Raw genomic sequence first — 14,178 nt, 5'->3', positions numbered from 1 at the left:
GACTGGGGAATTTTTGCAGAAACTGACACCTGTCATTGATGAGTTGTTATGTACATGAGTATTGAAACACTCTGGTCTATAAAGTTTGGGTAACAAGAGACATATTAATAGTTTGCTGGTCAGCTAATTATTAAATGCCTTGGCCGTGAGTTATGGAATGAGAAATTCCGCTAGCTCTGGAGTGATGGTAATGACAGCTGATGGATGATAAATGTGCCGGGTGCATGCTAAATGCTTTACACGAATTTAATCCCCAACATGTATTAGGTCCAATTCACAGGAATTGGAAATCAAGGCATAGAAACATGCTGTAACCTACCCACAGCCACTCAGCTCTCAAGTAGCAGAGTCAGCATTTGAACCAAGGTCACTCGGATTTGACCTTCAAGTCTTAACTACTGCATCATTTGGCCTCCCCAAGTTTCCTGCCCACCGCAAAGATTGTGAGTGAATTTCATGCATTTCTCACTGTGTTATATAGCTCTTCTCCTTTTTCCTGCCAGTCTAGAAATAAGCCCCCAGAATGTGGATGTCAACGTGCACCCCACGAAGCACGAGGTTCACTTCCTGCATGAGGACAGCATCCTGGAACGGCTGCAGCAGCACATCGAGAGCAGGCTCCTGGGCTCCAACGCCTCCAGGACCTACTTCACCCAGGTGGTGGCGCCTCCTCAGCTCTTTCCCCGGTGCCTTTGCCACTGAAAATGTGCCCTGTCACCCAGGAGTGCCCAGACATTTCACTGTTGCTTTATAAGACTTTCTACTTACTTTGATAATTTTCTTTCTTTTTTTTTTTTGGCCATGACCTGCAGCATGCAGGATCTTAGTTCCCTGACCAGGAATCAAATCCATGCCCCCTGCAGTGGAAACTCAGTGTCTTAACCACAGGACCACCAGGGAAGTCCCACTTTGATAGTTTTCTTTAAGCACCTTTCTTGAACCCAACTCTGAAGGTTCACGGTGTTAGCCCTGAGCCTGGAGTCGTAAGGCACTGAGTTCTCTCTCTGCCTCTTTCTGGGGTCTTTAGACCACCTTCCTAGGAAAAGGGGCTGTCTGAAACAGAGTGGGGCACCTCTCTCCTGCATTCCCTACTGGAGATGTTTAGAGGAGGCTCATACCCCATATCTGGGGGCAGAGCGCAGGGGCAGGGCCCTGGGCAGGGCCTTTAGTCAAGCCTTGTTACCACTGTGTGACTGACTTTCGCTGACCGCCACATCTCCCTCAGTAAAGATGGAGCTGGTCACCCCCACACCCAAGGACGGTTATAAGTGGTTGGTGAACAGCAAGTGGAAAATGTCTGGTCCAGGACCTGGCACCATTCAACTTACTACAATTATCCAGGTTCTAAGAGCATTGATTATAAACTGCTCCCCTTCTCTGGGGCCTCAGTTTCCCCATCTGTACAATAAGCAGGTGGTAGTACCATCTCCAGTGTCTGGTTGCAGCTCTGAGGTAACTGCCCAGAGTAGTGAGAGTGGGTTCATCGGAAACACAGTGGACACCACAACTAGAGAAATGGAGCCTTTTCCCCCTTAAATCACACTGGGTCCTGGAAGCAGGAAGTGGGCTTCTGTGAGCCCTGCTTCTCTGAAAACTTTCAAAATGGCCAAGCAGGTGAGTGCCTCCCCAAGGGCATTCCTGGTTACCTGCAGAGAGCCTCGATGGATGGTGTGGGCTCCAGCAGTGAGCAGAGTGCCCTTGGGGCAGCCGCGCCTGCCCCGGGACCTGCACACGTGCAGGTTGTTGGGGGGTGTGCCTGAGCCCTCAGAGCGGGTGCTGATACGGAAGGGCTCCATAACTGTCGGTGGTTTTCATCCATTGTTGCTGACTCAGCCTCAGTGCCCTTGACTGCTCCCTCCCCAGATACCCACAGAAGCCCCCTGATGGGCTGCTGAGGTTGCAGCAGAGACGGATTCCTCCCTTCACTGAGGCACCCACGGTCTAGAGTCCACATCCCACATGAGAGAAAAGCAGACTTGGAAGGGAGGGGGCTCTTGTCCCAGACTTGAGCCTCAGAGACGTGAAGGAAGGGATGTGGAGCCTGGGCCCCAAGGCTGAGAAGGAATTAGATGGGCGGAAGGGGACAGGGGTGCACAGGATGTTTCTGGCAGAGGAGAGGATGAGGATACAGGCTTGGCCAGGTGGTGGGGGAGGGCTGCAAGATAAGAGGTGTTGAGGATCTGAATGCTGAGCGTGCTGTCAGCGTTCTCCATGCTGGCTGCCTGATGGGAATCACCTGGGCCCTCCCCGAACCAGTAAATCTATCTCAGGGGGTAGGTCTGGGCGTCGGTGGTTTTTAAAAGCTTGGCCAGGCATGGGCATGCGTAGGTGGGGTTAAGCAACACTGGGCATGTGTGAAGGCCTACGCTCACTGCAGAGTTCAGGTCAGTTTGAGGGGTTTCATCAGCAAGGTAAGGAGTGTAACTTCAACGTGATGGGAACGGACAGGATCTGGTTTGCATTTTACGAAGAGCTCTCTGGCTGCAGCATGGAAAGCGGATGGAAACCCACAGCGACTTGGGCAAAGTGAGGAGGGAACCTGGACAGAGGACATATCTCTGATCTCTGATCAATAGTTGAAATCTGGAAATGCCAGCACCTGGGCCTTAGTTGGCTGGTGGGAAGGGGAGGAGAGGCCTGGAGGAAGGGGTTCACCGGAGTCCCAGGAGGCGTCTGTGGCTCTACCAGAAAAAGAACCTCTCGACTTCCCTGCTTGTCCTGTCCTGCATGAGGCAGATTTGTTAGATTCCATTTTCTTTCCCGAGATAACTCCGTGTGGGTTCTGACACGTGTGTCTTTAGAAGGAAGGTGGGTTTCTGGATCAGAGGACCCGCCTCTGTCTGTCGGTGCACTGTTCTGGGTGAAGGTCTCCATACTCAGACTGTCCCCGCTCCCCTGCGGTCTTCAGAACACCTTCTTGCCCTGGCTCCTCACTTTTTGGCCCTGGGTTGCCTTCTTCCTTCTCCCCAGCTTGGGCCTTGCCCTTCGCTCCTGGGGCCAGGACAACAGCAGCCCTGGTTTGCTGGGTTGCCGTTCGGTGTGAAAATTGGGAAGCCTGGTGGTGCTTGTGGCTTGTTCCAGCTCCATCATGTTGGACGAGGTGTTTCACTTTTCTGGACTTAAAAGTGACTCTGCAAAGTAGTTTTGTTAGTTTCTGCCTCCCCAAACCCACCTGTGGATTGCACAGGCAGATGAAGTAAGTACGTCGCAAGTAAGTATCGCCGTGGTAAGGTTCATCAGTGGGCTCCGCTGCCGACAGCGGATTCACGGTGATTCCTTCACCGTGAAGGTCACCATTAGTGATTAGTTTCACCATTCCTTGATGGTCATTGCCTGAGCCAGTTATTTCATTAAGATTGTGAGATTATGATTTTCTTGATTTTATCATTTCTTCTTTATTAATAAACCAATTTTTTCTGTAGCAAAAAATTTTCGCTCGTTTGTTAGTTATTGGGTTATCCTGAAATACAGTTTATGCCAGAAAGAAAAGATAAATGCTGAGTTCTTTGCCTTTGGTGATCAGTTTGCAGGGAAATGGGTTGGTGTCCTAGCAATGTCCGTTTAATGACTTTTTTCTGCCTATCTCATCTCTCTCCTTCCTGCTTTCCTTTCTTCCTCTCCATTTTTCTCTTTCTTCTAGTATTTTGTCATAGCTGTTAACAAGCATCATAATTCAACTAGTTTTAGTTAAATTATTCCATCCTTGACCAGCAGAAACCACTTCAGGCTGGTGCTCTTGTCCTTTTAACCCAATTACTTGAATCTTTGATAATTTCCTTGTTTCTGATAAGATAGGATTTTTGTAGGCTCACTGTATAGTTTCCCAGCCCATGTCCTGAAATTGGCCACTTTTCCAAAGAACTGCCTTATTTTAGTGGGGGATGGTATTTAGAAACTATAGTCTGGGATTGAGGGGCGTGGGGGGCTCCTCATTGCTGCTGGGTGGTTACTGCTTCCAGGCTTTACCAGTGCACAGAAGTAGGAAATACGTATTTTTAAAAATAGACAGTCGGAAGGTGGTTGCCAGAAGCTAGGGGAGAGTTTCCCCTTGGGAGGATGGAGGTAGGTGATGGTCACACAACGTTGTCAGTGTACTTAATGTTGCAGGACTGTACACATGAAAATGGTTAAACAGGTTTTATGTTATGCATAATTTACCACAGTAAATGTCTTATGGCAACGAAAAATGGACAAAAACATATGAGCTTTACACGAGTATTTTTATATCAAACCACTTTTTAAATTGTAAGGATTTTGCTGTATTTTTGATTTTATATTGTCTATTTCCATCTTTATTACTTTTTTGGCCATGCTGTGTGGCGTGCGGGATCTTAGTTCCCTGACCAGGGATCTAACCCAGGCATTGGGAACCACCAGACCACCAAGGAAGTCCCTATATTTGTGTATTTTTAATTTCGTACTTCAAATTTTGGTCAGAATTCCTTCTATAATAATTCTGTAGTGATAATTATACCTGGTTCTAGCTTCTGCTCCATTTTGGGGCCTGTACTTCTCTACTTCTTATTCTGAATCTTCCCACCGTCTTCTTTTTTGGCACAGACTTTACTGCCAGGTCTTCCTGGCCCCTCTGGGGAAGCAGTTAAATCCACAGCGAGTGTGACATCCTCATCCACTGCTGGAAGTGGTGACAGAGTGTATGCCCACCAGATGGTCCGCACAGACTGCCGGGAACAGAAGCTCGATGCCTTCCTGCAGCCTGTGAGCAAGGCCCTGTCCAGTCAGCCCCAGGCTGTCGTCCCAGAGCACAGGACAGATGCTTCTAGCAGTGGGACCAGGCAGCAGGACGAGGAGATGCTTGAACTCCCAGCTCCTGCTGCAGTGGCTGCGAAGAGTCAGGCCTTAGAGGACGATGCAACAATGAGGGCTGCAGACCTGGCCGAGAAGAGAGGGCCCTCTTCCAGCCCCGAGAACCCCAGGTATGATCTTGGGCGAAAGGCAGCTGGCCTTCTTTGTTCTTTGCTGAAACTGCCTTCTAACTTGAACTGTCACAAACTCCTTGCAACCTTCTCTCTGCCTGTTCACCATCTCCCTCCAGAGGGATGGTCCACTGTCTGCCTTTGACCACGGCTTGAGAGTCACCCATCACAGTGGCCTTTGAAATACCTTAAACGTTCATGATTCCAAACATTATTTGAAAACATTTCAGAAAAAAAATCATATTAATCATATTTATCATTTGATTTAATAGTGAATTCTAGTAAAGCCTCAACAGCAGAGGTGGCTGGGAACGGGGACCTAAAATACCTGGAGGATTCTTCATCCTTCTCCAAGCTGTTGTCACTTCTTTCAGAAGAAGCAGAGTTTCTCAGTTTAAATTATGAAACTTCCTGAAGCGCATGGGCTAGTGGTGGGGAGCTAGAGAGGGGGGGACAGGAATAGCTGGACCAATGACTGTCAGTTTAATTGTTTAAATTGGAATATATTTGCTTTATAATTTTGTGTTAGTTTCTGCTGTACAACAAGGTGAATCAGCTAATTGTATATGTATACCCCCTCCCTCTTGAGCCTCTACACCCATCTAGGTCATGACAGAGCACTGAGCTGAGCTCCTTGTTCCATATAGGAGCCTCCCACCAGCTATCTAGTTTACTCATGGTAATGTATTTATGTCAGACCTACCCTCCCCTTCCTCCTGTGTCCACACATCTGTTCTCTATGTCTGTGTCTCTATTCTTGCCCTGTAAATAGGCTCATCTTCACTATTTTTCTAGATTCCACCTATATGCATTACTGTACAATATTTGTTTTTCTCTGACTTGAGTCTGTATGATAGACTCTGTGGCCATCCATATCTCTACAAATGACCCAATTTCATTTCTTCCTACGGCTGAGTAATACTCCCTATATATAAACACGTGCCGCATCTTTGTCCATTTCTCTGTTGACGGCCATTTGGGTGGTTTCTGTGTTTTAGCTGCTGCGAGTAGTGCTGCAGCAAACACTGGGGTGCAGGTATCTTTTTGACTTGTGGTTTTCCGAGTGTAGTAGGAATGCTGGGTCATATGGTAGTTCTGCTTTTAGTGTTTTAAGAAACTTCCACACTGTTGTCCACAGTGGCTGTGCCAATTTACATTCTCATCAACAGTTGAAGAGGGTTCCCTTTTCTTCACACCCTCTCCAGCATTTATTGTGCGTAGACGTTTAATGATTGCCATTCTGACTGATGTGAGATGATACCTCACTGTAGTTTTGATGTGCATTTTCCTAATAATTAATGATGAGCATGTTTTCATGTGCTGCTTGGCCATCTGTATATTTTCTTTGGTGTTCAGTGTACGCTCTGTGGGTGCTTTAAGGACATCTCACTGGAATCTGTAAGGTATGTGTTCCTTTCTCAGTGTGTGCAGGCAGTGTCCCTGGAACTCTGGGTGAAGTCCTTTGCCCAAGGCCACGTGTCTGGTGGCTGACCACCAAAACCCTGGCTCTAAATGCCCACTGGAACTTGGGCCTGTTACTTCACCCCGTTTGCTCATTTCCAAGTCAGTCTAGCAAGACGACTTCTAAGGATTTGTTTCCAGAGAATAATAAAGGATGCTAACACTTACTGAGCATCCGCTGTGTGCCAGATACTTTGCATGCATTAGCTCAGTTCATGATCTTAACAGCCCTGCCGGGAAGTGTGACGTTTCTGTTTATCACTTGGGAAGGTAACGCTTCGAGCCATTGATTGCACAGCAAAGAAATCTTTTTAAACCAGGAACCAGAGTGCATCACTCCTTGCTGAAAACCACTTGGGGTGAAACCAGCCTGGCTGCCCCAGCCCATCACTCTCCTCCCCTTCGTGGCGCTTTGGCTGAACTAGTCCCTCGGCCCAGGAACTCTCCAACCTCTTGTCACCGAGGTCTCAACTCAGATGTCACCTCTCACCAGAGACTGTCTTTGTCCATTTAATCTAAAGTTCTTTCCTTCTCCCCTCATTCTATTACGTTGTTTTATTTTCGTCATAGCATTTGTGGCTACTTAAAATGATCTTTCTCCTGTTGCTGTTTGTCCCACTGGAAAGCCAGCATGGTGAGGGCAGGCACCTTGTCATGGCTGTATGAGGTTGGTATTATATAACAGTGATGGATGGAGGGCCAGGTAGAGGATGGAGGGCTGAATGAATGAGACGTGGCGAGATCAGCACACTTGCTTGAGGCCCTGCAGGTCTCTGGGCTGAGCCATGTCCAGTGGCCCCTTGCTTGGGCCCCAGAGGTGTCTGAGAAGCAGTATGCAGGAGAACAGACTGATCTGACTGGCTCCCTCATGGGGAGGTGCCCCCCCGCCTCCCCAAAATGTGCAGATTTGGCACATAGAAGCTACTTCCTTCTCCAAAATGCGAGCCAAATTTGACTGACTTTAAAAACTTTAAAGATAGTGTTGACCTGCCAGTTCTTCATCTCCTTTGCAGAAAGAGACCTCGGGAAGACTCTGATGTGGAAATGGTGGAGGATGCATCCCGAAAGGAGATGACAGCCGCTTGTACCCCCCGGAGAAGGATCATCAACCTTACCAGTGTTCTGAGTCTCCAGGAGGAGATCAACGAGCGGGGCCATGAGAGTACGTAAGTGCCAAGGCTGCCTGTGTCTCCTGCAGCTGGAACTGCTCTGGTGAAGGTTTGGGAAATGCAGGAAGCATGCATGTCCTGATGGTCTCTGCAGTGCACTGAGCAAAGCTTGCTTTCTTTACTAATCCACGGCGGCATCAGCTTCAAGATAATTGACACCTGGGAGAGAAGAGAAAAAGTGAGTCTCTGGTTTCAGCCAGAGCGAATCAGTACTCGGGTTAAATCAGGGAAGTCAGTAGATGGTCATTTAAAGCGGTGGTCCCCATCCTTTTTGGCACCTGGGACTGGTTTCATGGAAGACAGGATTTGCATGGGCTGGGGGGGCGGGGGGAGTGGGGAAGGGGGGATCGTTTGAGGATGATTCAAGTGCGGTACGTTTACTGTGCACTTCATTTTTATTATTATTACATCAGCTTCACCTCAGATGATCAGGCATTAGATTCCAAAGGTTGGGGATCCCCGCTTTAAAGAATCTTGAGTTTGTTTCTATCTTAGCTAAAGGCAGCGTGCCCTGCTTGGGGTATACTGTGGCTGAGAGTACACAGGTCTGGAGGGCCCTGGTCTGTATCCAGGCAGCTACCACGTCTGCTCTGTGACCTTAGCCTTTCTGTGCCTCAGTTGTTCCTTATCTGTAAAATGAGGTTAATTTTACCACTGAAGATTACTGGTGCTGATTAGAGGTAAAATGTAAGTGAAACACTTGGTACAGAGTAAGGAGTCATAGCTATTTTTGTATCCTGAAGATAAAGTGAAAAATCATTATTATTTTCCTCAGAAACAGCTTTCAGAACACCCAAGTATAGACCTCCATTTGAGTCCCTGTTGCTCTGAAATGATGTTTATGGTTTTAGGAATGAAAAGAGGGCTCATCATCTCCCGGGGATAAATTGATGCAGGGACTGAGGTGTGTGACAGTGACTTGTCCCTAACAGAAGTCCGGACCCCACTCAGTGGGTCACAGGCATGCTCTGGGTGGGTCTGTCGTTGCTGGGCGGTGTTGCACCTGAGTCTGTGCAGGTCAGCCCTGTCCTTGCCATTTTTCACCTACTGCACATTTTTGATTAAGCAAGTTACATTTTATAGCAGTGTTGGAATTTATCTTAAAATAAGACAACCTGGACTAACTTTTAAATGAAATGAATGGCCGAGGAACAATTCAGGGCCTTTCCCACTGATCCTTAGCCTTCTAAATAGCTGTTCTGGCTCAGACGCCCCTTCTCTCTTCTCTCAGTTCCCACTCGTTGGAATGAACTCAAGCCTCAGTTTGCCCTTTCCTTGCTAATTCTTTCCCATCTTCTCACTTTGGGCCCTTGTCTGTCTGCATATGGGGACAGGCGTGGGGTCTGCTCCCTCGGGAAGGCTGCCCATTTCCTGTGATTAAGGCCTTGCCAGTTGTAGATGGCACTGCCAACTGGCTTCTGATTTCTGTTTCCATGGAGATTTGTTCCCCTTGCTTCTTTTCCTTCTGTTACTGGCTTTCAAGCTGGGATCTTTAAAAATCATTTTTAAATAATGAAAGGAAGGTGGGCTAAAACTTGATTTATTTAGCAGTCTCCCTCACAATTGTTTTAATTGACAGACTCCCTCAGATTTGGAATTTACTGAGTTTTCTCTAAGAGTTTGTATTCCTCATGCAAAGCAGGCTATTTAAAAGTTATAATTTCAGTGAATTTCTGAATAGTTGCTAACTATTTTCGGTAAGGTATAAATCTAATCTCTACCAAGTTTGGTTAGGTTTAGAGTCCATTGCTAAGGTGACGATGAATCGAAATATTCTAAAATTGTATGTTCATGCATATTACCTCATTTAATTCTAGAATAGTCTTATGAGGGAGGCAGAGTAGATGCTGTTATCTCTGTTTTAAAGATAAAGAAATGGAAGGTGGAGAGATTAGTCGGAACATCCCCACAGTGCAAAGCTGGCCTGGGTGCCTGCCTCGTGGAGGGGGCGGTTGTTGCTAGCCCAGCCTGCAGCAGGGGGCCTGGTCCAGGGCTTACTTGCAAAACTAGATCAGCTGCTTTAGATCACTTGATAGGATGAGCATGCCACGTGATCCCTGATCCCTCAGACTGAGGCTGTTTTCAGATGAGCCAGGGCCGGGTTTTCCAGAGGAGTCCTGGTCTTGGTGTGGAGAGTAGGGCTGCCCTTTGGAGCCAAGAGAATTCCGTTGAAGCTCCTACCACCTACACCATTCTGTAGCCAGTCAGAAATCTATTCACCTTTGTGGGGCATCTTTTGTATGTTCTGTGAACCGGTGCTCCTGTTACAGCCCTTACTTGGCTGTTGTGATGAACACCTGAGACATCCGAGCAAGGGGAGGGTGGGGACCTCTGACTCAGGTCCTGCCTGTGGCATCTGTTTATACAGCCCCAAGCAGGGAAGCTGGTTTAGTTGAATGCCTACGGGGATCTCTCTAAAGCTTGGACTTGGGGAAGTAGGCTAGAACCTGGCTGCACTCCCACAGAGCTATGCCCTGGCCCAGGAAGGAAGTCAGATGCTTTTGATCTTGGGTGGCCTGGGCCAGCTTGAAGCGGGGCTTGGATTCCCAGCCAGAGGTTGACGTTGGGTCACAGCAGTGATAGTCAAATCCTAGCCACTAGACCAGTGGTCATTGACAAAGCCCTGGCCCTTTGGCTTTGCGGGTAAAGAATTCTCACAAAGACAGAAAGCAGTGAAACAAGTGAAGTATTTATTAAGAGGAAAAAGTTAAGTACAGGTGGATAAACACAGCTGTACTGACACTGAGGGGACGCAGGCTGTCGCTGAGTCTCGCCCCTGAGGCAGTTTGAATTACTGTTGTGGGGCATTTTTTCTCGTTTTTCTTTGGCCAGTTAGTTTGATCTTTCTGGTTCAGAGCCCATATTTAGTATATCTCATGTGTGCACACTCATCTGTCAGCCAAGATGGACTCCAGAGAAGAGGTGTAACTTGGCATCGCTCCCCTTTTGCCCTCCAAGGAGCTTTCTATTCAGGAAGGTCTCCCTTGAGATTGAGAAAATGTGTGGTCTCTTATCTGGGGAGGGTCCAGCCTCCTCTCTGGATTGTCTTGCTATTGATATTTAGGAGTTTCTGTCCTCAGGGAACGAACTTCAGTTGGTCAACCTGGGTTGGGGGGCACGTCTACCACCTGCCTCAAATCCTCCCTGAGAGACACAGACCCCAAGAAATTTTTATTAGGAAGATAAAGGGTAAAACTTTGGTAGCTTCTTAAGCTGGCCAGGGCTTCGTAGACCCTATGTAGTCGGGTTCATGGAGCTCTCTCCCTATCTCCTTAAAGGGCTCTAGGTTGGTCTTTCAGCAGGGTCTGCTGTGGGGAGTGACTGGAGTCCCTCATCATCCCTGTTCTGTGATGCCCCAGAGAAAGCGAACTACTTAGATAAGCAAAGACTAAAGACCAGTAAAAGACCGTTATAATCAGACTCAAGCAAGGGTAGGATCTGGTTATACAAGGTCAGCATATCTTTGTTAATCTCAGGCTTAAAATTTAGTATCTTTCTCTATTTCTAAAATGAAAGATCTGAACCTGTTGGTCCCAGGCCGCCTCCTTGGACTGAAAGGTCTTAGTTGCAGATTTGCAACAGTATGGAAAACAATGGGGAAAGTTGCTCAGTCGTGTCCAACTCTTTGCAACCCTATGGACTATACAGTCCATGGAATTCTCCAGGCCAGAATACTGGAGTGGGTAGCCTTTCCCTTCTCCAGGGCATCTTCCCAATCCAAGGATCGAACCCAGGTCTGCTGCATTGCAGGTGGATTCTTTACTGGCTGAGCCACCAGGGAAACCCACCAACAGAGCACTGGGCAAAATATGAATCAGTATGGCTGAGAAGAGGAAGTTTGTAAGAAAATGTTGCTAAGGAAAGGGTTAGGCAAGAGACATTAGAATTTTCTTCAATTGGAAAATGAACAATTCTGACCCTGTACATTACTGTTCTGAGTCTAGGGTCTCTGGTGGAAGACCATTTTCCTTCAGGAACTTGGTTAAAATTCCTTACGGGATGGACATTGCTTGGGGTAAGCAAATCCAGCTTTCCATCAACTCAGTGGAAGAAGCATGAATTTGTGCAGTGCAAGCCAGAGAGTTGTCTGTTCATCCTGTGGATAAGGGAAAGAGGTATAGAAAAGCTAAGTCAATTAGTAGCTTCATCGTAGCACCAGTCAGGCCATAATTGAGTCACCCAGCGTGGGCAGAGAAATTTGGTAAATTCCAAGAGCGAGAGTGAGAGCAGAGAAGACAATAGTTACCCAAACCTACCAGAACACATCAGTTACTCTGTAAGTGGATTGGTGTACCAGAAGGCAAAAGGAAGATAGTAGCTATTACTTAGCATAGTGTCTAAGATGTCTTTCTGTCCTTTTTGAATAAGAGGTTTAGGTCTTGGAGTGGCTTATTCATCCACCTGGAATTTTCAGGCTGTCTTGGGTCCTCTGGGTCCTGTTGAGCCGTGCTTCCCAACCTTTTTGGCACCAGGGACCAGTTTCGAGGAAGACAGTTTTTCCATGGACCGGGGTTGAGGGGCAGGGGATGGTTCAGGCGGTAATGCGAGTGATGGGGAGCAGCAGATAAAGCTTCACTTGCTTGCCTACCACCTCCTGCTCTGTGACTCAGTTCTTAACAGGCCTCAGACCACTACTGCTCCACAGCCCAGGGCTTGGGGACCTCTGCTGTACAGACTTGGAGAAAGGGGTGGATTCACAGGGATGATTGGAATGTGGGTCTTCAGGTTCCTGTAACATATCAGTGGAGACAGGTTTAATCCTGGACAGATGAACCCAGCTGGTGACCCCCTGGAGTTTGCTGTAGGAGTACTCAGCAAGATTTAGTAAGGACCTTTCCATTTTGTGAGTAGCTAGTCGCCAGGGGTTCATTTTTCTAGGTCTTTAAAAGTACCTAGTCTCCAGGGTAACTGGGACTGTCATCTGGAGAGGACTGCACTCTGTTGCCCTGGACCTGGCCTAGGCTTATAATGTAACTGAGGTGAGCCTGGGTTTCTGGGTCAATTAGCGTGTCCAGAGTAAGGAGTGGCTCTCTGTGTGTCATTTTGCAAGGGCTTAACTTAGTGGTAGTTTCAGGAGCTGCCCTGACCCTTAGGCAGGCTGTTGGCAGCAGGATACCACGACTCTAACGTTTCCTGACAGTTTGCCCAAGGTTTTGTTTCGAGTACAATTATCCTGTTCCACTTTTCCTAAGGACTGAGGTCTTTAGGACGAATGGAGGTAGCACTTAATTCCCAAAGTCTGTGAAATCTATTGTGTGATTTTTGCTATAAACGAAGGTTCATTGTCACTCTGAAGGTGATGGGGCAATCTGAATCTAGGAATAATTTCCTTTAGGCGCACCTTAGCCACCTCAGTTACCTTCTCTGTTCTATTAGGGAAGGCCTCCATCTTACAGTTAGAGTACCTGTAAAGACTAGTAAGTATTTGAAGCCCTGGAAAGAAGGCATCTGAGTGAAACCTATTTGCAGTCCTCTCCTGGATAAATCCCACATTGCTGGACTGGGCTGACGAGGGGGAGGCTTGACTTTGCCTCCTGGATTATGGGTGGTGCAAAGGGCACAGCCTCAAGTTACTCTTTTAATTGTCTCCAGGAGCCCTTTCCCTGTAAAAACTTAGAAAACAACTACAGGCATTGCATCTCTTCCAGATGGAGAGAATCTTGTAGCCCTTTAGTATTTTTCCAGTGGTCGGAGAAAGGAGTGAGCAGTTTCTGATCTGTGTGTCACCAGCCATCTGCTCCCTTAATTTCCCCCTCTGTTTCCTGCCTAGGTCTCTTCAGAAATTGAGTACCTGGGTATAACATTAGAAGGGGTAAGGGATAGAATTAAAGCCATTTTTGTTATGGACATCAGGGCTACTTTGCTCGCTTCTCAGTCAGCCCTGTCATTTCCTCAGAAAATTTGAGAAGTTCCCTTTTGGTGCCCATGGCAATGAATGCCTGCTACATGTTTTGGTTTTTGAACCGCTTCTATGAGATGTACAATCTCAGCCCCACATTTTACAGGGAAATTTCTTGCATTTAGAAGTCTTCTCTATTTCCAGATAGCTGTGTGGCATGTAAAACGAAGGCATATTTTGAGTCTGTGTATATGTCTATAATTTTTCCTTCCCTTAGGATGAAGGCTCACATTAGGGCTCTTAGCTCAGCCTTTTGGGCTGAGGTGTTGGATGGCAAAGATTGCGCTGCTTTAATACTATAGTTGCTCACAATAGCATACCTACCCTCCTGACTCCATCTTTAACGAAACTGGTGTTAGCACTTCCTCAGTTTTCTATGGCCTGGTCTACAGGTCAGATCAGCGGGCACAGACCTGGTCAAGGGTTTTGAGGCAAGAATGTGTTAGCTCTGGGCTTTTGGTGGGCATTAAGGTAGTGGGGTTGAGTGTGTGGCAGATTTTGAGGGTTGGTTCTGGAGAGTCAAGGGGCAAAGCCTGGTACTTGATAAGGCACCCTTCTAATTTGCCTGTTATCTCTGAAGTTGCTGGTACTTGTGAGGGGTCTGGATTTCAAGTGGCTGTCCAAAGACAAGGTTGTTAGGTTTTTCTACCAGTAAACCAGTGGCTGCTATAGCCTGGAGGCAGTCAGGCCAAACTTGGGCCACAGAGTCTAG

The 14,178-nt window shown here is 47.4% G+C and overlaps 1 protein-coding gene across 3 annotated transcripts in view; it reads left to right on the top strand.

The window, feature by feature from the left end:
• MLH1 (mutL homolog 1) overlaps window positions 1-14,178 on the top strand; it is a 93,320-nt gene that overhangs the window by 19,409 nt on the left and 59,733 nt on the right. For all 3 annotated transcript variants that reach the window (XM_070776018.1, XM_019984189.2, XM_019984190.2), the window contains exons 11-13: window positions 504-657; window positions 4,561-4,937; window positions 7,412-7,560. In XM_070776018.1, coding sequence (XP_070632119.1) covers window positions 504-657; window positions 4,561-4,937; window positions 7,412-7,560 — 680 coding nt within the window. The remainder of the gene's footprint in view (window positions 1-503; window positions 658-4,560; window positions 4,938-7,411; window positions 7,561-14,178) is intronic.

This window comes from Bos indicus, chromosome 22, assembly GCF_029378745.1.
Source record: "Bos indicus isolate NIAB-ARS_2022 breed Sahiwal x Tharparkar chromosome 22, NIAB-ARS_B.indTharparkar_mat_pri_1.0, whole genome shotgun sequence".
Taxonomy (NCBI): Eukaryota; Metazoa; Chordata; class Mammalia; order Artiodactyla; family Bovidae; genus Bos; species Bos indicus.
The sequence above is the reverse complement of the archived record's forward strand: the minus strand, read 5'-3'. Positions and strand labels throughout refer to the sequence as shown.